We start from the raw sequence: 26,683 nt of genomic DNA on the forward strand, positions 1-26,683 counted from the left end.
GCACTCTTATATCTTTAAATCTCTTTTATTTGAGAGCCAGGGTAGCAATGGCCAAAATGCTAATGATCTCTGTAGCTTCTTTTTAATTGTAAACACTGGGCACTGATAAGAATGAAAACTTCATCCTTTGTTCTGAAAGGGGTTCTTACAGGTTTCCTAATTAGACCATTTTTTTTATCTGATTCTCTGTCACTTCTCTTCTGAGGCAGACAAATAGACAGTAGGATAGACGAACGGACAGATAACAGCACCATATCCCTGTCAGAACTCTATTGATCAATTTTTGGTATAAGAAGATGTTTTTGGAAGACATTTATTAGAAAGACGACTAACGTGGCCAGCAGCTTATCAGAGTGGAACAAATAATTCCACATTACTCAGATGAACATATTAGCAACTCTTTAATGCTGATGGGACATTTCCTAGAATATGATAAGTGTGAAACAATTTGAGGTTTTATTGCTGTTGGTTGCTTTCCACTTCTGCTGAAAAGAGCTGATTGAGATCATTAAGCTGCAGGTAGGCAGTGCCTCTAGAGTGTAAGATAGGAATGTGAGTGTGCACTGGTGACAGCAGACTTTGCTCAACACCTTCCTCTCTCCCTCTATAAATTGCAGGTTTCAGTGGATACCTGGCTGATCTGTTCTCTCTGTTGTTGGGGAAGAAAGAAGCGGTAAGTAAAAGCAACTCAGGCAAACTTTCCTTTTTTAAAAACTTTAAGGTAATTTGTATGTAAGTCTCAGACTGTTTTGCAGGTCACATGAACTAGCAGCAGAGAGATAAAGAAGTGGAATTGGAATTGTACTACAAAGTCTAGTCAAAGTTTTAAATATTTTGGAGAGTATCTTTTTAGTTGTATTCCCTTAATTTTTTTAAAATACCTAAATTAAAATGGATTATAAATACATGCTACTGTAACTATCTTCTGCAAGGAGGATAGACTTTTTCACATAGAATTCAGAAGTAGAGCCAACAGATATGTTAGCAGTGGTAAAGAATCAAAAGTACAAAAATTGCCTGCAGTATCAGAAAAAGTATTTAGTGTTTTACTTTGTTTAGAAAACAGAAAGTTTAATTAGAAATAATCAGTAGGATCGGATGCTGAAAAATGCCTAAGCTGCAATCAGTGAAGCATCAGCAGTCATATGTTACTACATAAAATTGTATGAAATGGCTATGTAAAACATTATTACACTAACAGGCTATCCAAAACCAAATGTTTTTAATGTTAATTCAGTTTAATGCACTGAGGAAAGAGGAATACATTAGTCTAATAGAATTGGCTGAATTAATGTGACAGAAGACAGAAATTTGACTGATATTGGAGTTTTCATTAGTGGCTTTCATTAAGTTAATAAAACTTTTCAATGCTGTTCTGTTTCTTTTCTTGAGATTCTTTACCAAGTCCCTCAGCCTAGGTATGGGGGCAGGTATCTGTTTTGATTATATTGTTTTCTTGTGGTGAAGATCTTTTTAATCATACCGTTTGTTACATTCAAATACATTCCAGATTATTCACTGAAATCATAGCTGATACGGTTCTGTTAGCTAGAGTACTGGCTGTGAATGGATAGATATTGGCAACAAGTGGATATTGTGAAGTATATGCTTTATTTCTGCACTGGCTTAGACATTCATTTATTTACTAGTGTATGCTGTTCTTGGTTTGGTTTTGCTTTTTCGTGGTTTAGATTCAGTTCTGCGAGACAACCAGAGGTCTAAGGACTCCCATATAAATAAAATATTTATATATTAGCAACTGCATTTAGCATTTGTCCCCTGCACTTTCCCTTCTACAGCAGAGATGTTTGATTTAAAACCTTACATCCTGGTTAAACTTGGTAACTTGATTGATGCAAATAGTCCTATTGGAGTGATGCTAGCTGAAGCAAAGAAGAAACTTGCCCTTAGCACAGTTGAATCATTGCTTGCGTATTATAATTATTACCTGTTCTCTCACATTTAAAGCAATAGGGCGGTAATGCTATGGATCCACGTCCTCATCTTGTGTAAACTGGTTAGTTAACTTCAGTGGTGCTACTCTAGTTTATGCTGACTAAGAACCTGGTCACTCGTGTCTATAAGATGTGAGTTTTATCTCTGGTTATGTGTTTTGAAGTTACACATATTGCATGCATCTTCAACATACATGTGGAGAAGTCCTGAGACATACCTATTCATTAAAGTATACTTGTTGAAATAGTATGAATGCAAATACAGCCGAATATCAGATCCACTGCAAAAAAAAACCTAACAAAAAACCCCCCAAACCCAAAAACTTTCAGAAATAAACATCTACAACATGGACAACAGCAATAATGCACTGCATTTTAGAGAAGTAAAAGAAGCAAGACAGTAGCCTGTTTGAAATAGATATCTTGCTTTGGAAACTGTTCGATGGGCCTGGAAAAAAATTTACATGCATGATAGTCTAGCTATTCACTGGGTTTATTAATGGTTGTATTTGAAGTACTGGTATATGGTTCACATAGAAATCCCATTTCTTCTCAGTTCTACCTTGCAGTTTCCATGTAATTTTGATTTTCTAAATACTATTGCTTCACATTACTTGTTTCAAGTACAACTTGTCCTTTCACTGAGCTGTCATGGATGGAAAGATAAAAACAATACTGAGTACACACATGCAGTTGGTAGTTTATATCCCTTGTGTGAAGCCCAGGAAAATAAGTGACTTTTGACTATTTTAAGGTAAAATAGAGAATTATTGAAGGTTTAGGTCTGTAAAACAGAAAAAAAGTAGTAATTTCATGAGTCACTCAGGAATGTAATAGTCCCAATTCCGCTTTAATTCTCTATGGGCACTGGAGTAGGGATTTGGCATCTTTTATAATTAAAGACACCCAAAATAGTGAGCACCATTGGAAGCAAATAATACATAATAATAAAGGAGAAGAAGGGCAAGAGTTGCAACCAAAGGAGCACACACTATGGCATGTGAGGATTTATTGCATCATTCATTGAGACAGACTGGATTACAGTTTGTGTGGGCATTAGTTTTCAGACCTTTGAAAGGCTAATTTCATATAGAATGCATGGAATATTTTGACCTACCACTTAGAAAAAGAGAAAAGGTGTGTGTGTGTGTGGGGGGGGTGCTTCCATTTCAGATCTTGCATCGATGTAGCAATGAGGTGACAGCCACCTAAAGTAGCATTGACAATCATGAGTTATGTGTTCTAAAGTAAATTGTTACTGAGGATTATGATATTGATTCTCCACTATCTTGCACTTCGTATATCAGCATACAGAGCATCTAAAATACTACTTATTCTTATGCTCATGTGCAAGGGAGTAGAGTATATGGTTACGATCCTGCTTTTCAGTGCTTAGGGTTTTCTTTCATGAATTTTCTCCTTCAAATATTAATGCTTTCTTTTGGGGAAAATAGTTGTCTTTGAAAGGAGTGCTTTTGTGATAATACCTGTTACATGCTGGGGATAGACATATCAATAGCATCAATAGCAAGAAGCTGTGGGTTAAAATTCTAATAATCAGTCTGACTTGTGGCTGAAAGTTACGCTTCCCACACACTTCATAGGGTTAAGTTGTCATCTTGCAGAGTCGCTTCAAGAAATCCACGTTTCCATTGTCAAAGATCCTTGATAACATTAGCCAATCTGCTTTGGCTGCCAGAGTAATATTTTCCTGGGAAGCACAGATGCTGAAAGTAGTTAGTTGTAGGGACTATGGTATTCAAGCTGTACTTGCCAACACAAAGTTTGATCAGGCCTGAAATTGATTATTTTTATATGTATTAATCTTATTTTGTATATCTATATAGCACCTCTCCTTTGCCCCGCCTCCAAAGGTACTCTGTATTGCCAAGCTAAATTAATATTCTAAAATAATAATAGTAATAAAAACATATGACCTACCTGTGGGTGTCTAGACACCATAGCATTAATAAAAATCTCATGAAACTATTTTCTATCCAAATGCTTCAGTTCGGAAGATTTAGTTTAGGGGGAAAAAACACTTTTCATTAGATGGAGTTTTCTAATCCGTATTTATCACACCAGTTCAGTTTTCAGGCTGCTTCTGTAATAGGGGAGGTTAAGCCCTTGAGTTCCATCTTGAATATGGATGTAGGAAAAGAGCTGTAAATGTATTATGTGGTGTGTTAAACCCATCCCAATCCTGAATTTCAGATGCTTGCTTATGGTTGCAGTTGATTTTAAGAAGACTATTACTAAGCACTTATATCATTCAAAACTCTTTTAATGCTGAATGTGTGCAAGGGCAACTTGTTTTACAAGACTGAGTTCTTCTGACATGGGCGGGGCCTTGAGGTTGTTTGGACGTGAATGACAACATGAGAGTTGCTCTGAGCAAATGGAAAAAACACTGTTGAAACCAGCAAGTGATATTCTTAGCTGTTTAGAGATCCATGTACCATATCCACTTTACGGATGAAATCCTGCACATAATAGTTGTGTAAGAGCTTCCTTGTTCCTAGCAGAATTCTCTCAATAGGTGTGGAAGGGGAATGTTTTTCTTATTAAAATGCCACAAAACTGTACTATTGACTATTACAGTAGGCTTTGAGTGATCATGCAATCTGACATTCTCCCTCAACCATGGGGTACACAATAGGAGCATAATTGGTGACTAATGGAGGCCACCTAAGGGGCAACCCTTTTCCAATATCAGACTTAGGTATTAACCAATTAGATGTGGGATTAAGTACTCTTCTTTCAGTGGATGCTGTTCATACTTGAATCTTGTTTATAGCACAATGGCAATCTTCATACTAGCTTATTGGGGCCTTATCTTAACTGACATAGGGATCCTGCTGGTGGTGAACATTTTAGCCAAGTTCTCCCACTGTTGATCTACTATTGATGCCAACTGGTGCTGGCCTGTGAAGAATCAGCAGGGTAGACCTGTCACTAGTGCTTTTATCCCCCTATCATACAAACTTGTTTACAGTAAGGTACAATAGATAAAAATGCCTATACTAATCTAAATTGGGACTCCCAATAGTGCTACCTAGGGTAGACCTGCAACAGTGATAGTACAAATATAAGGTATTTCCTGAGAAAGGCTAGTAAAGATGCAGCCTAAGGGGGTAAAGGATCTTTGTACCAGAATTTTTCCCATTGTTGTTACCACTATTTTCTCTTTTCCTGTGACATCAACTCTCAAAGTATTACTGTAGACAGAAGTGCAAGTCCTCCTGACATTTGAACATTGTAGACACACCCACACATGCAATTAATGTGGCCAAATACAGTCCAGTGCAGTTCATACCAGAGTTTATTCCTCCTGGGCACTGCATTTACATGTGTGCCCAGGACTGCAGCATGTTAAGCCAGGTTGGAGCAGCCCTGGCTGGCAGAGGATCCTGGGGGTCAGCCTGCTAGTTGGGGCTGCTCTGACCTGGCTCAACATGCTGCGGCGGGTCTGGTTGGGGCACAAGGGAGCTTCAGTGCAGGGCTGGCTGGCAGGAAGCCACCGCACTGAAGTACCACCATGCCCCAGCCAGTCCCGTCAGTGTCTAGATGTGTGTTGCAGTGGAGTAAATAACTCCACTGTAAGTAAGTATTTGTGTCTGGCAGTACTATCCTGTGGTGGAGTTAATTAGTTTACTCCATCCTAACAGTACTGCACGTGTAGACAGTGACATTTTACTGTGAGGCCAGTTAGGCAACAGTAAACATCTCATGTAGACATGCCCTGTGTTATTTACCTATCCAGAGCAGGTCAATGCAATAAGTAACTTAAAATCCTTTAAGGAAGTGACAACTCCCCTTCCCTCATCTTTCCCCCTCCCACGCCTGCTGCTGTTGCTTTCCCTGCTGTCCTAGGGGTGGGAGAAGCACCAGAGCTGTTGCTGTCCACCCCAACCAGGCTGCATGTGGACTGGGTTCAGCTGGGGATGGGGAAAGCAGCAGTGTGGGTGAGTGGGGAGATCCTCTTTCCCAGGCTTGCTTTAGGGGATGGGGCAGGGAAGGGAGGAATACTCTTCTGACCTGCTGTTGGTACTGTCCCCATCCCCAGATGAGCCCTGTCCTGGTACAGCCCAGCTGGGATGGGCAGGAGCAGCTCTGGTGCTCTCCCAGCCCTTGGCACAGTGGGGAAAGCAACAGCGGCAGCTGGGGAAGTGGGGAGGGAAAGGGAAGGAAAGGAGGGGTTTTCACTTGCTTTAGGGACTTCATAAAGTCCCTGGAGGCTCTTGAGGGCAGTCTGCCCACATTGGTGGAGGCAGAAGAGGCTCGGCGGTAGGGGTGCAGCTACCCTTGCACTGGGGATTGCTGCTCCTGGATCCCCCCTTTGGGGAATCCTGGATCTGCCTCTGGCCAGAGCTGTGTAACACAAACCCTATCTACTACATGAAATAAGTTAACTGCTGTTTAAAAGCAGGTGCTGTTGAGCCATTTTAAAATAGTTAAACTGTGTGTATAGATCAGACCAAACCGGGTTCACCACCCATAACTGAGACTAGCTGAACCACACATCAACAGTCCATCGATTTAGAAGACATCTTCTTTTAACTGGTGCAACAGTACAGCAACGTGTCTAGGTGGCAGAGCTGAGACATTTTTGTTAGTGCTAGAAATAAAATGGGCATCCCTAGACAGGTTAGTGGAAATGGATTGGTCAGGCTTCAATTCCTTTTAGTTCAGCCAGTAATAAAAAATGAGACACTTCCTTTTCAGATCTAATAACTGTATTACCATTTAAGAATTAGACCCATACAGTTAAGAATGAAAGAATGACAAAAAATAAAGTAGCAATTTGTTTCCTATAGGAGAATGACTGACTGACTGGCTGAAGGAAGGCTAGCTGAAGACTTAAATTTTAGATTGAATAAAAATCTTTGCTTTTGGTAGCAGCCAAAACTTAGCATAATTACACCTAGGGAGAGGAAATGAAATTTTTTGTACTGACTTAAGCAACACAAGTAACTCTAAGTTAATTAATAACTACAGTAATTCATAAAAATTAAGGAAGATCTGTGCTGGAAGATAGATTGTTTTCTTTGTGTTGTTCTTAGGTAAACCTTTCTTTACATCGTATTGACAAATGTTAACGAATGTTTTCACAGCACCGTAATTTTGATCAGTATATTTCTTTAGTAACAGACCATGGCTCCTTGGCCTGAAGTGGACAAGCCTGAAGCCAATAACTGCATTGATGAATCCTCCAAGCAAACACAGCCTGTGACTGCAAAAGATGGAGGTAAATATATTTTCATGATTTACATGAAGATCTTATATTTGTGCTCTTGGGTTAAGGCAGCAAGTACTTAAATTGATTTGTTTTGTGTTTGATTTCTATAGGCAATGTGGTTTCGACAGGGAATATTCAGCCTGGATATTCTACAATTGCCTTGATAAATCAGACAGGGACAGAAGAAGATGATGACCCTTGGACAGTGCCAGACCTTCCGGACACTGGGATCAAGTGGTCAGGTAATAAGCTGTCAATGTATAACATTTACCTTTCTTTATTTTTTTTAATCTGCTGCTGTTTTATCTTAATCTTATTATGTAATATTATTTTTGGAGAACGGGTTTTATGATTTAACTTGAGTAGTCAGGGCTCCTATACACATGCAGGGAGCCCATCAGAGCAGATTCCAGCATAGAATCATAGAAGTAGGGTCAGAAGAGACCTTGTAGATCTTCAAGTCCAACCCCCTGCCTGGGCAGGAGAAAAAACTGGGCTCAAATGACTCCAGCTAGGTAGGCATCAAACCTCTTCTTAAAGACCCCCAGGGTAGGACCCTGCACCACTTCCCTAGAAAGTTGGTTCCAGATCCTAGCCACCCTAACTGTGAAGTAGTTCTTATGGATGTCTAATCTAAACCTACTCTCCAGCAACTTGTGGCCGTTATTCCTTGTTACCCCGGGGGGCACTAGGGGAAACAAGGTCTCTCCCAAACCCTTCTGGTCCCTGCTAGTATGTTTATAGATGGTCACCAGGTCCCCCCTCAGCCTTCTCTTGTGAAGGCTGAACAGGTTCAGGTCCCGCAGTCTCTCACTGTAGGGTCTGCCCTGTTGTCCCCGGATCACGCGGGTGGCCCTCCTCTGGACCCTCTCCATGTTGTCCACATCCCTCCTGAAGTGGGGCGCACAGAACTGGACACAGTACTTCAGCTGTGGCCTGACCAGTGTTGCATAGAGGGGGAGGATCACCTCCTTGGCCCTGCTTGAGATGCACCTGTGGATGCACGACAAGGTCTGGTTAGCCCTGCCAACCGTGACCTCGCTTTGTCAGCCCATGTTCATCTTGGAGTCAGTAATGACTGCGAGATCCCTTTCTGCCTCCGTGCTCTCAAGAAGGGAGTTTCCCATCTTATAAGTGTGCTGCTGGTTACTACTGCCCAAGTGCAGCATCATGTGTAGTAGTGGCCCTGAGCTAGAAAATGGCAGCAGGGTACATCAAACTAAAGCTCATTGAACAAGCTTTAGTTCAAAATGCCCTGCCACTATTTTTCAGTGTGGGGACACTGATACACATGATGCTCTGGGCAATTTTAATTAGCATAGCTCCACCTTTTACAGTAATATAAAAATCTAATTGTAAACATTAAAAAGGATGCAGTTCAAACTTTCTGGAGTTTTTATATGCATCAAAATATTTGAACTAAAATGATGCTATGGTTAAAATTTTAGTAACATAAGCATTCCTTTGGATTTATCATTCACTGAGCTCTCAATATCGTTCTTGACTCTAGATTGAAAACGTGAGATTTTCTAGAAGTGCTAAACTGTTCAAAAAGGAGTGCCAAAGGCGTAAATATTTTATACATGAAAACTTGCCTTATGTTTTGCAGATCGGGATATGAAAGGAAAACTACTCTTTGTACTCCAAGGGTTAGGAAAGCTTGTTCTCATGCTTGGATTACTCTATTTATTTGTGTGCTCCTTGGATGTTCTAAGCTCTGGCTTCCAATTGGTAGGAGGTATGTAAATACTTTTAAAGTACCAGGTTTATCTATGGATGACTGGGTTGTTGACTCTAATACAATTCAAAATGAAATAACCATGCTAAGAATATTGAACTGTAAGAACTCACGTTAGATACACAGGTATGAACATACATGTGTAGAAGTTGTCTTCAGTAACTAAAAGTTGATCTCCTTTTGTTTGCAAGAAGTCTTTGTTTCCAGAATTCCAAACTATTATTGCCATTGGAAGTCCTTGTTGTCCTACTAACACAAATACACCTGTGCATTTAGCTTTACTATGTGAACATCATTGTAACATAAAGTTTAAAAACAGGTGCTTATTTAAAAGATTCAACATTAAAGGACCCTAACTCCTTTCAAGGTGAAAAATATTATAATATAAAAGGACCAAATTGTGGTTTACTTAAATTTGTGTAGACTCCTGTTTGAGTTTAGTGATTTTTTCCATTTCCATTCAAGATTTTTAGCAGTATAATTTAAAATATAAAATAACCCCAAACTATTTACAATTACTAAAATATTATTCCTTAAAGAAGCAAACCAAAATATTAATGATATGAAAATATTTTGGATTTAAAACTGAAACTAGTTTTCTTTTTTAAATCCATGGCATTTTGTTGATATCTTTCATACCGTTTTGTTGAATTTACTAGTCCAGGCATAAAACTACACAACCAAAATAATGCCTGAGTTACTGAATATCCTATGTAAGATTATACCATTGAGGCATACCCTAACTAGGGGAAGATGCAGAAAGATTTGCTTGTGATAGTGCCCTGTCACCCGTGTCTGTGCCTAAAATAGCATCTTTAGGGCTCCTACATGAAGTAAACAATTGTCTTCTCCTTAGTGATCCTATTTTTTTCCTGAGCCTCAGGAAGTCCTTCCCTCTGACAAAGTGGTTAGATACACTTATATCCAAGCCTTTTCACTGTTGGTTTTTCTGTCATATAAAAGAATGAGATAAATATGATGTATTTCCTGATAATTTGGAAGGAATAAGTCTAAGTTCAGGATTTGAACTTGGATCTCTGAGCTACATCACTTTAATTCACCTTTAGACTGACAGGTAGGGTTGCATACATTGCATTTTGAGAAGTGGAATAGTTTTTCTGTAAATGCTCTTGTTATTGACTGTGCAAGACACTTTTCTCACTAGAAGGATTTTTTTTTTTATAGGTAAAGCAGCTGGGGACATTTTTCGAGATGATTCTGTGCTGTCAAATCCAGTGGCTGGACTAGTGATTGGAGTTTTGGTGACAGTCATGGTACAAAGCTCTAGCACCTCTTCATCTATTATAGTCAGCATGGTGTCTTCTTCATGTAAGTCATCACACGCTATGGTAGTAGAGATCATGATACTTCTTATATTAGCAGTTAAAAAGTAGTAAAAGAAGTAGAGATCATGATACTTCTTATATTAGCAGTTAAAAAGTTGTAAAAGAAGAAGCTTTGGGAATAAGTAAAGGGATGAGGGGAAAACTTCACTGCAGTTCTCCTGATACTAAATTAGAAAAAGTTAGCAATAACAAATGGACCTTGAGGGTATGGGCAGACAAACAAATTATGATGGCTTAGAAGAGAGGGACATGGAAGTAACTATGTTTCAGTTGCTCTGCAATAATTTTTTATGTTTTCATGCTGTTTTGCAGTAACTGGAAGCTTAAGTGTGAAAGCTAAACTGTGGTAATGTAGCCCTCTTTCATTCAGGGCAATGCTAGTCTAGTTCATCTTTCACTTACCACAAGGCATACCTAGTGCAGAAACACAAAGAAATTACCATGGGGCAGTGGATATGTGGCAAGTCCCTCCTCCCTTTTAACTAGCTATAATTTATTTGTCTCTTCATACTATAATGCACAAAAATGCCATTCAGCTGTAGGGAACCTATTTAGTACACTGGCGCTGAATGTACTAACTTTGGCAACTGCATGATTTTACCTGTCAAAAAAGTTACTAGAATCTATGTTTTTGTTTCTTAGTTTCAAAATTCTGAAGTGTATATATAATACGTGGGAAAATGCTTAGTTAAAAAAAAAAAGGGTAAGGTACTTGAATATTTTGTACTAGAAACCAAGGACCAGTATGCTTCAGATGCAAAGTGGGTTCTCAGAATAATAAAGCAGCACATTCCCAAGATCCTTTGACTAAAAAGATGTTTATATGGATCATAGTGACAACTAGTTATGTTTGTTAGACAAATTTGATCACATTGAAGTCAGTGGCAAAAGTCCCAGTGACTTCAATGGAAAGGTAATTTGATTCATACTGAGTGCATCTACACAAGATGTTCACTGTGCAGCTGCCTAATTAGGACCACAGAAAAGTCTCAGTGTCTACTCATGCGGCCCTATTAGGCCTCAGGAAATAAATTAACTCCACTGGAGGTTAATATTTGTAAATACAAGTACTGTCCTTCGGTGGCATTCTTTAGTGCGCAGCAACGCACGTGTAGACACTGACAGGGCTGGCTGGGGCATGAGAGTGCTTCAGTGCAGGGCTGCCTGCTGGCCAGCCCTGAACTGGGGCACCCTCACGCCTCACCCAGCCCCTGCGCAGTATGTTGAGCCAGGTTGGAGCAGCCCTGGCCTGGCATGCTGACCCCCTAGCCCTCTGCCAGCTGGGTCTGCTCTGATTCTACTCAATGTGCTGCAGTCCTAGACACACATGAAGACACGGTGCTCAGGAGCAATAAACTCTGATGCCATATGCACCAGAGCTTATTGCTTCACATTAATTTCATGTCTAGACTAGCCCTCTGTGTAGACTGTGTGTCAAGTATTAGATTTTCACCTAATGTTCCTTTTTTACTTTATAGTGTTGACTGTACAAGCTGCTATTCCTATCATAATGGGGGCAAATATTGGTACCTCAATTACAAACACAATTGTGGCACTTATGCAAGCTGGAGAAAGGAATGAATTTAGAAGGTATTCTGCTTTAATTTTACCCCATAAGCATATATTTTAACTCGTAACAGGTTTTCTTATGTTTCTTCCTATGACTCTTATTACTATAGCAGCTTCTCAGCTAGTCTGTTGTCCAAAATTACAATCTACATCTTGAAAATGGAAAGCAAATTTCTAAAGCTCCTTTAATGATGTGCTGTGCAGTTCCAATTATGTAGCTGGATATAAAATAATTAAAATAAGTCACGTTTACTTCACAATCATGTAAAAGAAAGTATCTGATCCTTCCTTACTTAAATCACTGAGAATTTGCCACTGATCTCAATGGGATGCAAGAACAGGTGCTATCTTGCTGAGTCATCATAAATAATTAAATGGCAATTCCATAGCTTTCTGCTCCATAAAGCTGTCAGCTTTGATGGTACAGTAAGTTCCAAGTTGCCTTTATTCTTCAGTTATCTGACATTACAGAGCACAATGCAGTCTACGCTTACTATAAGTTAACTTGAAAATATATCTTAAATGCTTTCTGTGTTCCCTAAAAAGCTACACGGGTTTGGAAGATTCAAACTTTTTTTTGACAGAATCCCATAATATGGCACTTATTAACCTTTTTTTAAAAGTATATCCACTTTTCCACCCATATTTTACCATATCTTTATAACAGAGAAAATATGTGTGCAGAAAGTTAATGTTACATTAAATAAAAAGTTTTCCACTTGTTGTGTACTTTCTGTTTCAAGGACTAGCAAAACAACAATAAGCAAGATATGATAAACAGAGAAAAGTGAAACATTCTAACAGCTACATGTATACGCACTGACAGTTTATGAACTACTAAACTCTCATTAGTACTGAGATGTGGTAACTGCTAGAGTAGTAAAACTGGAATGGGTGTGAGATTGTGGTGCCTTGTTATTCTTGTTATTTATAGTAATGTATATGGGGACACTGCCAAATGTGTGAAATACATTTAGCCAGATTATATTCCCTGTTTGTTTTCCCTCTGCATCTTTTATTTATTGGTTTGCCAATTACACACAAGGAACAAAGCTTGAAAGGGAAATATACTGTGATGTTTGAAAATTGTACATAACATAGCTATAAAGAGGTCAGAGACTAGTACTTTGCATTAATCAGTGGGCAGAGAAAAGGTGGCAATGGACGTCAGAATGCCAGAAAAAGCTTTGGGTGGAATTCTGTTTTCCGTTGTGTGTCTAAATCACAGCTTGCTAGCCACATAAGTGGCATTTTTTGGCATTTAAGCACAGGTTGCAATTCTTTTACCCCTGCATTGTGGATGTGAAAGAATATATGTGTAGACTGAGCATGCACAATAGGCTATACACTGGTGGAGCACATATGCAGCTGGGTATACATGTCCATTATAGTTGTGTGTGTGCATCCAAGTTGAAAAAGCACGTGTCCAGAAACTCCTGACTAACTAATAGGTGTTAGATGCTGGAAGAGGAGGAGGCCCCTACTAGCTGAGTGTTTAGGATACTTGCCCAGGAAATACAAGACCTGGCTTCTAGGCCCTTTTTGCCCAAAGAGCGTTTCAACCTGCATGTCTGACTTTCCAATACAGTGTTCTAACATCCTCACTGCAGGCATTATTCAGTCCCTGCTCAGGTAGTACTCTTGAAGCTGGCCCTCTGGGCAGCTAAAAGAAAGAGATTCATTCAGTAGCATAACTTGGGGTAGGCAATTAGTGCACCAGCCCCAGGTACCAACTTAGAGAGGAAACCTTTCTGGTTTGAGTCCATGCCATGGCAACAGCAGCAGCCCCACACCATTGCACTGCTGCTGCAGCAACACCACATCATGGCAGTACCAGCTGGGGGGCTTGAGATAAGACTCCCACCCAACCAGTGCTTGATAACCTTTTCTCAGCATTCTGGATACATGGGGCCAGGAGGATGAAAGCAAATTAGAGTGTGTGACTGAGTGAGATGGATGCAGCTTGAAAAGGAACAGGTCCTGAATTCTAGCATCGAGCCTTAGTCCCAGTGCTTTCTATCTATTTTATCAGAGATTATTGAATGCAAAGTGCAGTGGCTCAAAAATGCTCAGGTAGATGGCTAGAAAACTGCCACTTAAATGCACAAAGGAAAATAAAAGTCTGCCCTACATAACTATACTTAGGCAATGGGACATGCTAACAGAGGCTGCGCAATGGCCTTTCATTTGAACTAGTCGAGGGTAGGTTGTATTCCCCACCTGTCAAGGATAGTTTCCTTTGTTTTCTCTAGTTTTGTTTGTATTTTTTAATCCCTTGGTTAGCTCTGCCAGTTAGACTGCTTAAAGAGCACACTGTAACACAAGTGGTAATCTGTGGCTCTAAAAATGACATAATTCTTGACTTGTTACAGGCTCCCTTTGCACTTGTGTATTTTCATACTTTATTTATGCTATGAATGTGCTATTAAAAACAATTTGCTTTTAATTGTCTTTTTGCAGGGCCTTTGCTGGAGCTACAGTCCATGATTTCTTTAACTGGCTTGCAGTGTTTGTGCTGTTGCCTATAGAAGTTGCTACTGGTTATCTTTATCATCTAACTAATGTTATAGTTAAATCCTTTAATCTTGAGACGGGTGAAGATGCCCCTCAGCTACTAAAAGTTATCACAGATCCTTTTACAAAGCTTATCATTGAGGTAGGTTTTCACTTTAATGAAGCCACTTGATTCAGCTACAGTTATTTAAGCTGCTCTAAAGATACTAGGCTGTCTGATAGTATTGTTGTCCTCATGATAAAACATCTTTGATAGATGAAAATTTTTATTTCTGATATAATTATTCAAAATATGTGGAATAATAATCCCCATTATTGATAATAGCTCAACCAAGCATTTTTTCCAGGAGTTAAGTCCCTGCTTGTCTTATCTGCTGGGTAGGAGAGTAGGCTGCAGGAAGAATTGTGCTGTCTTACATGCATAAGCAGTTTTATTGATTTCTGTGGCACTGCTTGAAGGGTGTAGGTGAAAAGGTTTTTGGCCTAAATTTTGTAGACTTAAGCTTCAGGTTAGAATAATTTTTCTGTTTTTTTTCTTTAACATTTAAGCTTGATAAATCTGTAATAAATGCAATTGCTATGAATGATGACTCAGCGAAAAATAGAAGCCTGGTGAAGATTTGGTGCCTAACTAACACCAGTGTGGTAAGTATTTGTTAAAATGGCTTTTCTCTCCTAAGGAAAGATATTATTGCTACTTAAACAGCACTCCAGATAGAAGGAAAATATTCACAGTATTACAAATATACCCATAGCAGAAGAGTTTTCTTTACGACTGCTATTATTTTGAGCATAGAAGTATGGCATTCACATATACCAATACTGTAGAATCATAGAAAATTAGGGTTGGAAGGGATCTCAGGAGGTCATCTAGTCCAACCCCCTGCTCGAAGTGGGACCAGCCCCAACTAGATTGTTTCAGCCAGGGCTTTGTCTAGCCAGGTCTTAAAATCCTCCAAGGATGGAGCTTCCACAACCTCTCTAGGTAACCTGTTCCAGTGCTTCCCCACCCTCCTAGTGAGAAAATTTTCCCTAATATCCAACTTAAACTTCCCTTGCTGCAACTTGAGACCACTGTTCCTTGTTCTGTCATCTGCCACCGCTAAGACCAGGCTAGCTCCAGCCTCTTTTGAACCCCCTTCAGGTAGTTGAAGGCTACTATCAAATCCTCTCTCAGTCTTCTCTTTTGCAGACTAAATAAGCGCAGTTCCTTCAGCCTCTTCTCAGAAGTCATTTGCCCCAGCCACTGAAACATTTTTGTTGCTCTCTGCTGGGCTCTCTCCAATTTGTCCACATCCTTTCTATAGTTGGGGGGCACAAACTGGACACTCCAGATGTGGCCTCACCAGTGCTGAATAAAGTGGAATAATTACTTCCCTTGATTTGCTGGCAATGCTCCTACTAATGCAGCCTAGTATGCTGTTAGCTTTCTTGGCAACAAGGACACACTGCTGACTTGTAGTCATCTTGTTCACTGCTACATTATGAACAGAAACTGGTCAGAATATTTTTGACAATGTGAATTTTCTTAAAAACTGAAATATTTCAGAGGTATAGGTTGTAGAGAAGTTTTCTTCAGTACAGAGAGGGGGAGAGAGAAAAATCACTCTGTAGCCTTTTTGATTCAGAAAGGTGTCTCTGTCTCTATACAGCTTAGTATTTAGGAGATTTAGTGAGAAGACAAATCCAAATCCGCATTTTACCTGTTTCAAAAAAGACCACTGGGAATCAGGAAAAAAACCTGGTTCTCCCACAGTTCTCTCCCTTTCCTGAAGAAAACTTAATTGAAATGTTTCTCAGAGGTACCCTTCTGGCCTCCACAGTCCATTTGGCTAGGAAACACATTGGTATAGTTCAGTCAGCAATCTTTTCCAGCATTTCTTAATTTGCAGTAACAGTTACATACTGAGTGTTGTAACTTGGTGTCCCTTGATCTGTGAGCTGTAGAGTCACTTCAGCTAATTGCGTGCAGCAACCGTCCTAAATAAAGAACCTCCTTCACATCTCTTAGTGCAGAAGCTAGACTTTTTTTCTCTGAGACAGCTAATTTGATGTATTTGGGGAAATTACAGCCAACAGAGCAGGAGGCTGTGAATCAATTCCCTCCCCATAGGTTGCCTTCCTTGTAAGCAAGATGGTAATTGGTGGACAGGTGAGTAGTCCAGGCTTCAGTCCATTAATAATAACGCTAAGAATAAACTAGCCCTCAAGTGGCACTTTTCATCAGATGTCAAAGTGATTTACAGAAGAGGCCAGTATCACTCTCTCCTGTTTGCAGATAAGGGAACTGAGACATGGAGAGGTGATGTGATTTGCCTCGGGTCAACCAGTAGGCAAGTGGCAGAGACAGGAATGCAATCCTGGTCTTCTGAAATCTAGTCCAGTCTCCATCTAGTAGGCAATGTGGCTGCATCAACTGCAGTTAAGGACCTGCAGAAGAGATAGAAACTTGTTTGATTCAAGGAAATGCCACTAGTTGGAAGAGACAAGAGTTCCACACCGTTCTTCATTTTTTTTACACTGACTGTCTTGATTAAAATATCAGCTTTTTCCTGAGTGAAAACTATTTCTCCCTCTTTGTGACTGTGATGCCATTCAACTATAGACTGAACTCAACCCTTTTTCACCTGTATTTTATTCATTTTATTTTTAGTTCTTGAAAACCTAGAAGAATTGCACATGAGCTGGTAATATATGAAATGGGGTTAACTAAACTCTCTCTCTTTTATATGGCAATCTTTAGACATTGCAGAATGTCACAATCCCACCCTCAGAAAACTGCACATCTCCTGACCTTTGCTGGACTTCAGGCAACATAACATGGACCATCAAAAATATAACTGAAGTAGACAATATTGCAAAATGTAAGTAGGAAGATAGATACCCACTCTACAAAATGAATGTTTAACTGGCTATTGTAAAAGGGCAGAGGGGAAATGAGGTTTGGCTACTGTAGTTGCACCAGTAACAAAGATCTTCAATATCATGGCAGTCTTTGCTCTTCCACTTCGGGGTCTTTATGGTAGCAGTTTCTTGGATATTTTGGTAACCCTTGTGTGTGCTGCTCAGGGCTCACAAGTGCCATTTGTATGTTAGTGCAGAAGGGGTGACTCATTAATCATGCTGGAGTGCACCAAGATTTGCTTGTGCCTTTGCATGTCATTCCCTTGCCCCCTGCACCAAGGTGCATGAAGTTACACCACTATACGTGCTCCTCTTTCTGTATCTTTCTCCCCTTGAGAGGGGTGTGTTGTATGGTTTAATAGCCCTACCACACAAGAACAATGCATCCTTCTGAAATGTGCCTCCTATAGGGTCAGTAAGGTGAATATCTGCGACTGTCATCATATAAAGCGACGTGCATCTTTGTCCAATTTGTTCAAGCTTGTGTAGAGCATAACTAGAGTTTGGCCTAGTGAATAAAGTACCAGTCTAACTTTGATTTTTTTAATTTTGTAGGCAAGCATATCTTTGTGGATGCAGATCTTCCAGATCTTGGTATTGGTCTCATTCTCCTTGCATTTTCTTTGATAACTCTCTGTGGGTGTTTGGTGATGATCGTTAAGCTACTGAATTCTGTCCTTAAAGGACGAATGGCCAGTATCATCAAGAAGACTATCAATACTGGTAATTATACACTATTTCTGAAGATTTTTTTCAAACCTGACTGTGACAGTAAGCTCATTTATTGACACTATTTGCATAGGCAGATCCAAAGTGATAGTATGCATAATTCATTATTAAATGAAAATCCTAGAAGAAAGTTTCATTTTATCACTGTTTATCATTTCTCCTTAAAAATCTCTGAGTGAACGCATTGCTTGTGAAATGTGGCAGATTAATGACGATAGAGACCAAAGTCCAGACTCTGTTTATTGAAGTATAATCATTATCTGGTAGCCATGTCCGTGTGAATGTGCATATCGTCAGCAAATAGCACTTGAGAGCTGAGGTGGTAATTGCTTACTGCTATACAGAACTGAAAATAGGGACAACTTTTTTATTTTTTTTTTTTTAGTTATTTTCTTTCCTTGCCTTACCTATTGCATCCTTTAATCCTCTCCTCAGTGGCATATGGCAGATAAAAGAAGCACCCTCTCCCTGGACTGTGCACTGTCAGCCTCCATGTGTCATTAAGAAGCCATCTGTTTTTTAGCGATAAAGACACTTTGTACACAGAAGTTTTCAGTAGGCCACCTAGTGATGCCTTCCCCTTTGCTTCCTAGATTGAAGAAAATGGTGGGATCTATGTATTGTCACATATAAAACAAAACATATTTTTTCCAGTTAAAAAGAAACTAGAGGGTTTATTAATATGCTAGGAGGCTAGGGCTGTATTACTCAGTTTAAGATTGAAGCAAAAATAAATATAACTTGATTGGAATGAGTTAAAAACAATCTGCACAGCTGTGAAATAGAAACTTCATTATGGAGAACAGCTAACAGACAGCAGAATTGCAGAACCAAGGATAGTTTGATCTGTGGAACATCAAGGCCATTAAAAAGAAGAAAGGGTTGTTAATACCTGTGGAACAAAGACGTAGAAGGAGTCAGATAGAATACAATGAGCCATGAAGTCAAATGACTCCCTCACTACTGTCTGAGTAGAAATGCTGCCACCGCCAGCGTTCCCTCTAAGCTGTGTGGTGTGCATGGCCGCTCAGGTGTGCCTTGCAGCATGGCATGAGCACACCTGTCTGGCTGTGCATGCCACGCATCTTAGAGGAAATGTTGGTCGCCGCACACGCAGTTGGTTTTAAATTTTGGATGGGGCAGGAATCAGAGAGGGGTACAAGCTCACCCCCTCCTCCCCCACCCCTGAATCTGCCCCTGCTCACGTCACTTCCTCTAGAGTGAAGCACATCTAGTAGCTCAGGAAAATAAACTAGGAAATCAGTCAGTTGCCAGTTTAGATCGGGATGGGAACCTGTCATATCCCAAGTTTGTTGTTGCAGGTCTTCCCAACTGGTCAATTAAGTTCTGATTTCTTAGCTGACTGTGACAACTGCTGGCTGCACTGGAACACAGTGGGCATGTCTACGCATTTACACTGGCTTAAATTTACTGCACAGTAACTGCAGGAATAGGCCAACGTCTACATGTGCAGGTGTTAAAGCGCATTAACACTGTATGTGGACTGACTTCGGACTAAAGTTACCATAGTGCAGTAAGGCATCTACATGTGCATTACTGTGCAGTAACTAATCAGTCATAAATTTGATACCTGCATGATGCAGGTATCAAATTTATGCTCAAGTTGGCATAAGTCACCATATTTACTGTGCAGTATGGTTATGCATGCGTAGACGTGCACCCATACTGGGCAGTAATTTGGGGTACTGCACAGTAAATGAGCATATGTAGACATGCCCATCGCTTACCTTTTCTGATCTAACCTCTTTAGACCTTTATTTTCGAGAGAGAGTTATTTTAGGATGTCTGATTTCAGACACTTTATTGTACCCTGTTTTCATAGCATGGGTTCTGGATGTTTTTGAAAATCGGCCCCCTTAAAGACTTTATGTTGCCAAAATTGAGACATCTGCTATTTTTGAAAATGTGGGCCATATTATTTTAGCTTATATACTAGACGCACCTAGAGATTGTGTAAATGCTTTTATTCTTTATTAGTATTATTCATTAGTCATATTGCAGTAGCCCCAATTTTATAGCTGGACATCAGTGTGCTAGGCACTGTATAAACACGCAACAAAAAAAAAGGCCATTGCCCTAAATGCTTTAAAATCTAAATAATAGTAAGATTTTCACAGTGGTTTCCCATGTAGTACAAAAACTTTCTAATTCTAAAAACAGCATGCCCCCTTTCTGCTTTTCAGATTTCCCATATCCTTTTACATGGCTTGCTGGATACCTGGCAATGGTGGTTGGAGCTGGTATGACCTTCATTGTCCAAAGTAGTTCTGTTTTTACATCTGCTATTACACCACTGGTTGGTAAGTTCTTTGGGCTTTCCTTTCCTTTGGACTTTAAAGTCTCACGTTATATTTTTTAAAATCCAAAATACTCAATGCTATTTCTTTTCTTTTAGGTATTGGCGTTATAAGCATTCAACGTGCTTATCCTCTTACCTTAGGATCTAACATTGGTACAACTACAACAGCTATACTTGCAGCTTTAGCGAGTCCAGGAAGTACATTACAGTATTCATTACAGGTTAGCATAAAACGTTCTTATTACAACCTAGCTACTGAGTCAATGAGTCAATGAGAATTTTGCCTGAGCAAGGACTTGAGGATTTAGCTTTAAAAATGCTGGTGCACTAATCTTTCAGAATAATACCAGTGTATGGTTCTTGACCTCCAAATGCTGAGGTCAGAGCAAAAAAGCACACTGAATGTTTCACAACATTTCGTTATATAACAAAATCTCAGACATTCATAAGATTGGTTAGATTTAATTAAATAAGAAAAAGTTTTTTGAAATGGGTGTCTCAAGTTAGGTTTCTAAGTCTATTTCTAAATATCTAAATTGGTTGTGTAGTTTCTAAAACACTGAGTTTTGAGAGTTGAAGAAGACATTTGAACCTAACTCCAGACGAGAGTTTATGTCTGTGTGTGCCAGGCAGAGATAAGTAAACTGCATCTTGGAATTAGGCCTGTGTCCTAGACGTAGAAGTAATTTCCTATCAGCTGCCTTAAGAGGTCCCCCAGTTGTCTTTCTGGCCTCTGTGAATCCCGTTCTCAGGTACTTACCTTTTTCTCATACATTGTACAAGGAGCTTAGGCACCTGAGTGGAGGTTGTGAAATCCATCAAACAAAGTGATTCTAAATGAAAAGCGTCGGGTATGTTGCAATGTTGATAAATCTAGTCAGAGTATGTCTCATTGGGTGCTTGTCCGCATCCATTGACTTCTCAACTGTACCAGTGCATTTGAATAATAATAATAATACTAGTAATAATAAAGTGGGAAATCATTACAGTAGTCATGTTATTACCTCCAAATAAGACAGAGTTGCTGTAATCTCAAACAGGGCTAAATCCAGTTCAGTTAATCTCATGTTAAATAGCTGTTTTATAAGGTAATTTAAAAAACAAAATGATGTAGTTAAGTATTTGCTTTAATTTGGTAATCACAGAGGGTATATGAGATAACAAGCAGGGAAATTAGTGATTTGGTCAACAATCACTGGACTATTATTTTACCCAAGCCAACTTTTTATTAAAGTCTACTTTGCATGTAGAAAAAAATATAAAACAAATTATGTAAAAATGTCCAAATCAGCTCCTAATCTTAGGATTTGCTCGGTTACCTGTATCTTTTTCTGTTGGGTTGGGCTAGATACACACTATCTTTGCTTCATTAATGGCCACTTATCAGAGGCCTGTAAGGCACCAGTTCTTTATTTATTAACTGCATATTTTATTTAAAAATGTTAAGGGTGCACAAAGCTAATACTGATTGGGCTGGTATATATATTTGGCTGGTGAATGATTCCATGATGTTGGGTTCATCAGCCCTGTATTCAGCCAGCCTCACTGCAATGAATAGCTACATTTTAGAACTTCCCAGTCTGCATTTGATCGTGTTAATGTTAAGTTCCCATACTCCTGTTGCAGATTGCTTGACAGCAGTGAGAGTTTTGCTAGAATGGTAGAAAGGATGCTTAAGCCAAGCCAGATAGATTTTAGCTTGTAATAGCTGATGACTTAGGAAAAGTACTGACAGAAGTCTACATAATTTCCACATATTATTCTGTAACATCAAGAGTAGATTCTTACTATTAATTTTATAGTACTAAATATGTGTTCATTGCTTACCAGGCAAAAAGGAGAGAGGGGGAAGGGAGATCATGGCTTTTGAGTAACATCATGAGTTTTGTATTCAGTTCACAGTCTTTCTAGGAACTCTAACTAACCTCTCAAAATGTGTTTACTTTCAGATCGCCCTGTGCCACTTTTTTTTCAATGTTTCTGGAATTATTCTTTTTTATCCAATACCTTACACCAGGCTCCCCATCCACTTGGCCAAGGTGTTGGGGAACATAACAGCCACATACAGATGGTTTTCAGGTTTTTATCTCTTCATCTGCTTCTTTTTAATACCTGTGGGTGTGCTCTTCCTGTCAATGGCTGGCTGGCAAGTCCTCTTGGGCGTTTGTGGTCCCATACTACTTTTATTTATTGCAATAGTGGTAATTAATGTTCTACAGTCTAAAAAGCCACATATACTGCCTGCAAAACTCCAGAACTGGGACTACCTTCCCTTGTGGATGCGATCCCTGCAGCCATGGGATGATATGATAACGTCTTCGATGACCTTCTGTAGAGAACGCTGCTGCTGCTACTGCAAGGCCTGCAAACGCAACAGGGAAGAAGCGGCTGTCAAAGACCGGCAGATAAAGGCCCTGGAAGTTTATGAAAACACCGTTGCAATGGCATGTGATGAAAACCGTGTTCCAAAACCACAGCCTGCAGCTGGTTCACAACCTGCGATGGGCTCTAACAACACAGCTTTATAGTAGGAGATCAACCTGCATTAACAAAGACACAGTATAGCACAATCAGTCTCTTGAAAATCAGTTTGGACAATGCACTGAGGACTAAATGAAAGTTTCCTTAGTTTTCTGATTCCAGTGCTACACTACTCATCAAGGAATGGAGTAGAACAAATTCTACAGGGTGCCCAGTAAGTCTCAGATCAGGTAAAAAGCTGAGAATAGATCTGTGTCTGGAGGATGTTCTATATGGTTAGTAGTACCAAACACAAGAAATGTCGATGCACTCCAACTTAACAGAGGATGGCTGAAATAAGTTCAGAGGCTTATGAACTTAACAAAACAATGTAATGTGTTGAACATTCTCCCTGAATCATACTGGTATTAAACCAAACTCATTCTATGATATAAAAAAGGTTTTGTGAGAGAAAAAAACAAATCAAAAGAATGAAAATGTTTTCACATGTTCATTTCCTTCAGTGTTAGAGAGCTTAGTTGCTATATTTTGTGATGTCTAGCTAAAGGCCAAAATGTAAGTATTTTAAATTGCTGGTGCATTTGCCTTTGGAAGATATAAGTTGGTTGAAGATCGGCTGTCCATTAAGGGAGTAACTACTGAAGAATTTGAAGGAGACTTGTACTAAACCTCAAAACAGGCTTTTAAAATAGTGGTAAGGATTGGATTAAGAGCTGCAAAAACAAGGATGCTTTGGGTTCAACACTGGCTAGTGCATGGTGTGTTATAAGATCACACATTCCTAGGACTCTTTTAATATTTAATGTGGAGAAAATGTGTGTTAACTCTAACCATTTGCAGCATGATCGATATCAATGTCCTTGGAGTTGCTATAGTGCCTTATGGCAATTTGTGCTGACAGTGTTATAAAGTCATCTATTGGAAATCTGTATCCCTAATAAAAATCCATGGGTTAAGTAGCAATCCAGCACAGGCTGGAAAGCCCCTTGTTTTCAATGTTGTTGTGTTAATAAATGCCAGTCTGCAACTCTGACTAGCTGCAACATTTCAGTGTTATAAAATGAGCCAGTTCAGGAAATATTAAAGCATTTGACATCAGTGAAGTTCTGCTGGCTTGCAGCAGCATAAAATGACCAATTTCTGGGAGACGGAAGAGTTGAGAGGGTGCAATGTGTGAGGGCTGCAAGTCATGGGGGGGGGGAATTACCACCCTGGGTCTATGCCAAGCTTCAGCCAGTTTATATGACTGTGTTTTAAATGGGATTTAAAATTTAAATGCAAACAGACCCTTCATCATAACATAGCTACTCAGTGCTGCTAAAATATATTTAATTCTGAAAAAGTTTATTTTCTTTGAAGTTCTCTAGTGTAATAGGCAGAACTAAGTTATCAGGTAAATATGTTCATTTTAGAGATTTGTTTATTTACATTTTTTAAACTGACATGCTTTTAAGTTGCCTAAAAATGCTTTTTTTGTTAGAGTATACTGAATATTATTCAGAATCAGCTTTAGACTTTTTCTGTTTTTGTGGGCCACTGACAGATCTTTAAGAATAGGTGTGATTTTTCCCTACATTGACACAGATGGGGTTTTCAAGAGCATTTGGCATTGGACTAAATCTTGCTCCTGTTGATGTCAGTGGAAAAGAGCAGAATTAGCCACCCCTTTGCCTGTTCTTCCTTCTCTTTCCTTGATGCTCCTCAGATAGAGTTTTCTCTGTTCCTTGCTCAAGAAGTGTAATTCTGTTGTCTTTCATAACTCCCCTGAAGTCAACTGAAAGTGAACAAAATTTCAAGTCTGCCTCTCTTGCTTTGGATATGCATGCTCAAAGGCTGTGTTCCTTCATAAGCTGGTGTGCATTTCCTTTGCTCTAACTTTTTAGGGATTAGAATACTACCCAGAAGTCCATGTGACTCTCTTATTTGCAGTTGAGTAATCTGAACATAGAAAAGGTCTTCTGCTTTTTGCCTAATAAGTTCTCTAATAAAGTGCCTGTTATTTTGTAGCATGAGATAAAGGAATAAACAAACTGTTAACAGCCTCTGCAAAAAATTCTGGGGTCCGATAGGAAAAGCACTTGCTACAAAGGAACCAGGGGAATTATGTATAAGTATAGCAATGTTTTAGGCCCCTTTGTTGTAATTTTTTTCCTATCATATTAATGCAGCTCATTTTTATTATCCATCCCTTTATCTACTTTGGACCATACTGTGCTGTTGCTTTTGGCAGAAGTCAGATTTCAGTGAATGCTTCTTAAAAACAGATAGTACAACATGACCCTGATATAACCGCCCCTGCCCCAGATTCTAACTGAAGATATTTACAGTGTATTTATGATTATTCTAGTGTACAGAATTTTTCATAAGTTATGTAGTATGTGTCTTGTGATCGAGTGGTGTATTACTTATTTGAAAACATTATGTAATGTTTATCTATAGAAATGTAAAAAGGAAGTACTGTATATTTTGTAACATAGCTTTCCAAATTGTGTTTGTAACTGTGTATACTTCATTTTACAGGGGTGCCGTTATTTGCTCCAGTGTTCAGTTACATTGTGATTTGCTGGCAAAGAAGGAACAGAGTCCTTAAAATAAAGATGATAATGTAGCTAAATACCTTTATATTATGTCTACAATACACAAGGATATTGAATGCTACTTTTCTAGCCAGATGTGCATTTTCTTTAATGAATAACTTTTGAGGTACAAGGTTTCTAAAAGAAATTATTATTTTTTAATTCTAAAAATGTTTCTATCTTTTGTGGAGACAATATATAGCTTTATAATTTGGCATGAATATTCATCTTGCCCTGGTATGGTAGGTGCATTGAATGTGAAAATAAAAATAGTTTAACATTTTAAACATTTTTCACTACAACTGTTTACTTATGCATAATGGAGGCTGATGAAAAATAGTTCTGAACAGAATAGCTCCCTTTAGAGACAGCAGAGTTTGAATGGTATGAGCTTATGTATAAGCATTAGGCAGGCAAAGGACATCTCAGGAGAAATGTGCCTTCATTTATACAAGTGAGTATGCTGCCCATGAGGCTAATGTAAGGTTCAGGGGAGTTATGCAGGGCATGGATGTTTTTCAGGCAAGTTTTTTTTGGGCTGCTGTTAGTGAAAATCAGGTATGGAAGGGAAAGGTGAAGATTTGCCATAATATTCTTGATGCTTGTGTTATTTAATATTCCACAGTTTTTGGAGTGATGTTTCTAAAATAGTTATACCAAATGTGGAAGTACTGGAAGTTGTAATTCCTGAATTCCAGCATACTTCAATGAAATTAAAAAGGCACACAAAGCATTCCTTCACCAATAAAAAAAGCAGCCATTACAGGTACTTGGTTGAAAACTGCCATCACCCTCCATTAGCCCCGAGTCACTCTCAGAAGTTAAAGCACATCAATGCAAACATGGATTGTATCCTCCACTTTATGCAGACTATTTTTGAATCAGGTCTGAATTTTCACCGAGGGTAAAGTACAGCAGTGCATTTAAGCCTATGTTTAACTTCAGTCATATGTTTAAGTACTGCACTGAATACATGTCTAAACATTCCTGTAATGATATTTCATCTAGGTCCCCTAATTACTGTCTAGCTTAGCTATTGTTATCATTGTTCTTCATTTCTCTTGTTACATATTCTACTACTTCTCTCTCTTGACTTCCACACCAGGAGCTATGGAAGGAAGGAAATAATTAAATAGTCTTTCTCCTGTCTCTCCTATACGGTTCATAATTCATGCTCATCACTGAAGTATGTATGAACCTTCCAGTAGTGCATTAAGTAACATTGAGCAACAGCTGTCATTTACTTATTCATTCTCTCATCCTCCCTCCTGGGGGAGAATTGTGTGTGCAGTGTTGTGTTTTGTTTGCTTTT

The 26,683-nt window shown here is 39.1% G+C and overlaps 1 protein-coding gene across 1 annotated transcript; it reads left to right on the forward strand.

The window, feature by feature from the left end:
* The first annotated feature begins 578 nt into the window (after window positions 1-578).
* SLC34A2 (solute carrier family 34 member 2) lies at window positions 579-23,993 on the forward strand. The gene is made up of 13 exons (XM_019526581.1): window positions 579-673; window positions 7,101-7,203; window positions 7,305-7,436; window positions 8,804-8,932; window positions 10,118-10,261; window positions 11,757-11,868; window positions 14,308-14,503; window positions 14,911-15,006; window positions 17,105-17,225; window positions 17,821-17,988; window positions 20,199-20,315; window positions 20,411-20,535; window positions 22,264-23,993. Exons 2-13 carry the CDS (start codon window positions 7,110-7,112, stop codon window positions 22,840-22,842), a joined length of 2,013 nt encoding a protein of 670 aa, XP_019382126.1. The 5' UTR covers window positions 579-673; window positions 7,101-7,109; the 3' UTR covers window positions 22,843-23,993.
* The last annotated feature ends 2,690 nt before the right edge of the window (window positions 23,994-26,683 follow it).

Source organism: Gavialis gangeticus, unplaced genomic scaffold, assembly GCF_001723915.1.
Source record: "Gavialis gangeticus isolate Ggan-Ray unplaced genomic scaffold, GavGan_comp1, whole genome shotgun sequence".
In the NCBI taxonomy this organism is placed as follows: Eukaryota; Metazoa; Chordata; order Crocodylia; family Gavialidae; genus Gavialis; species Gavialis gangeticus.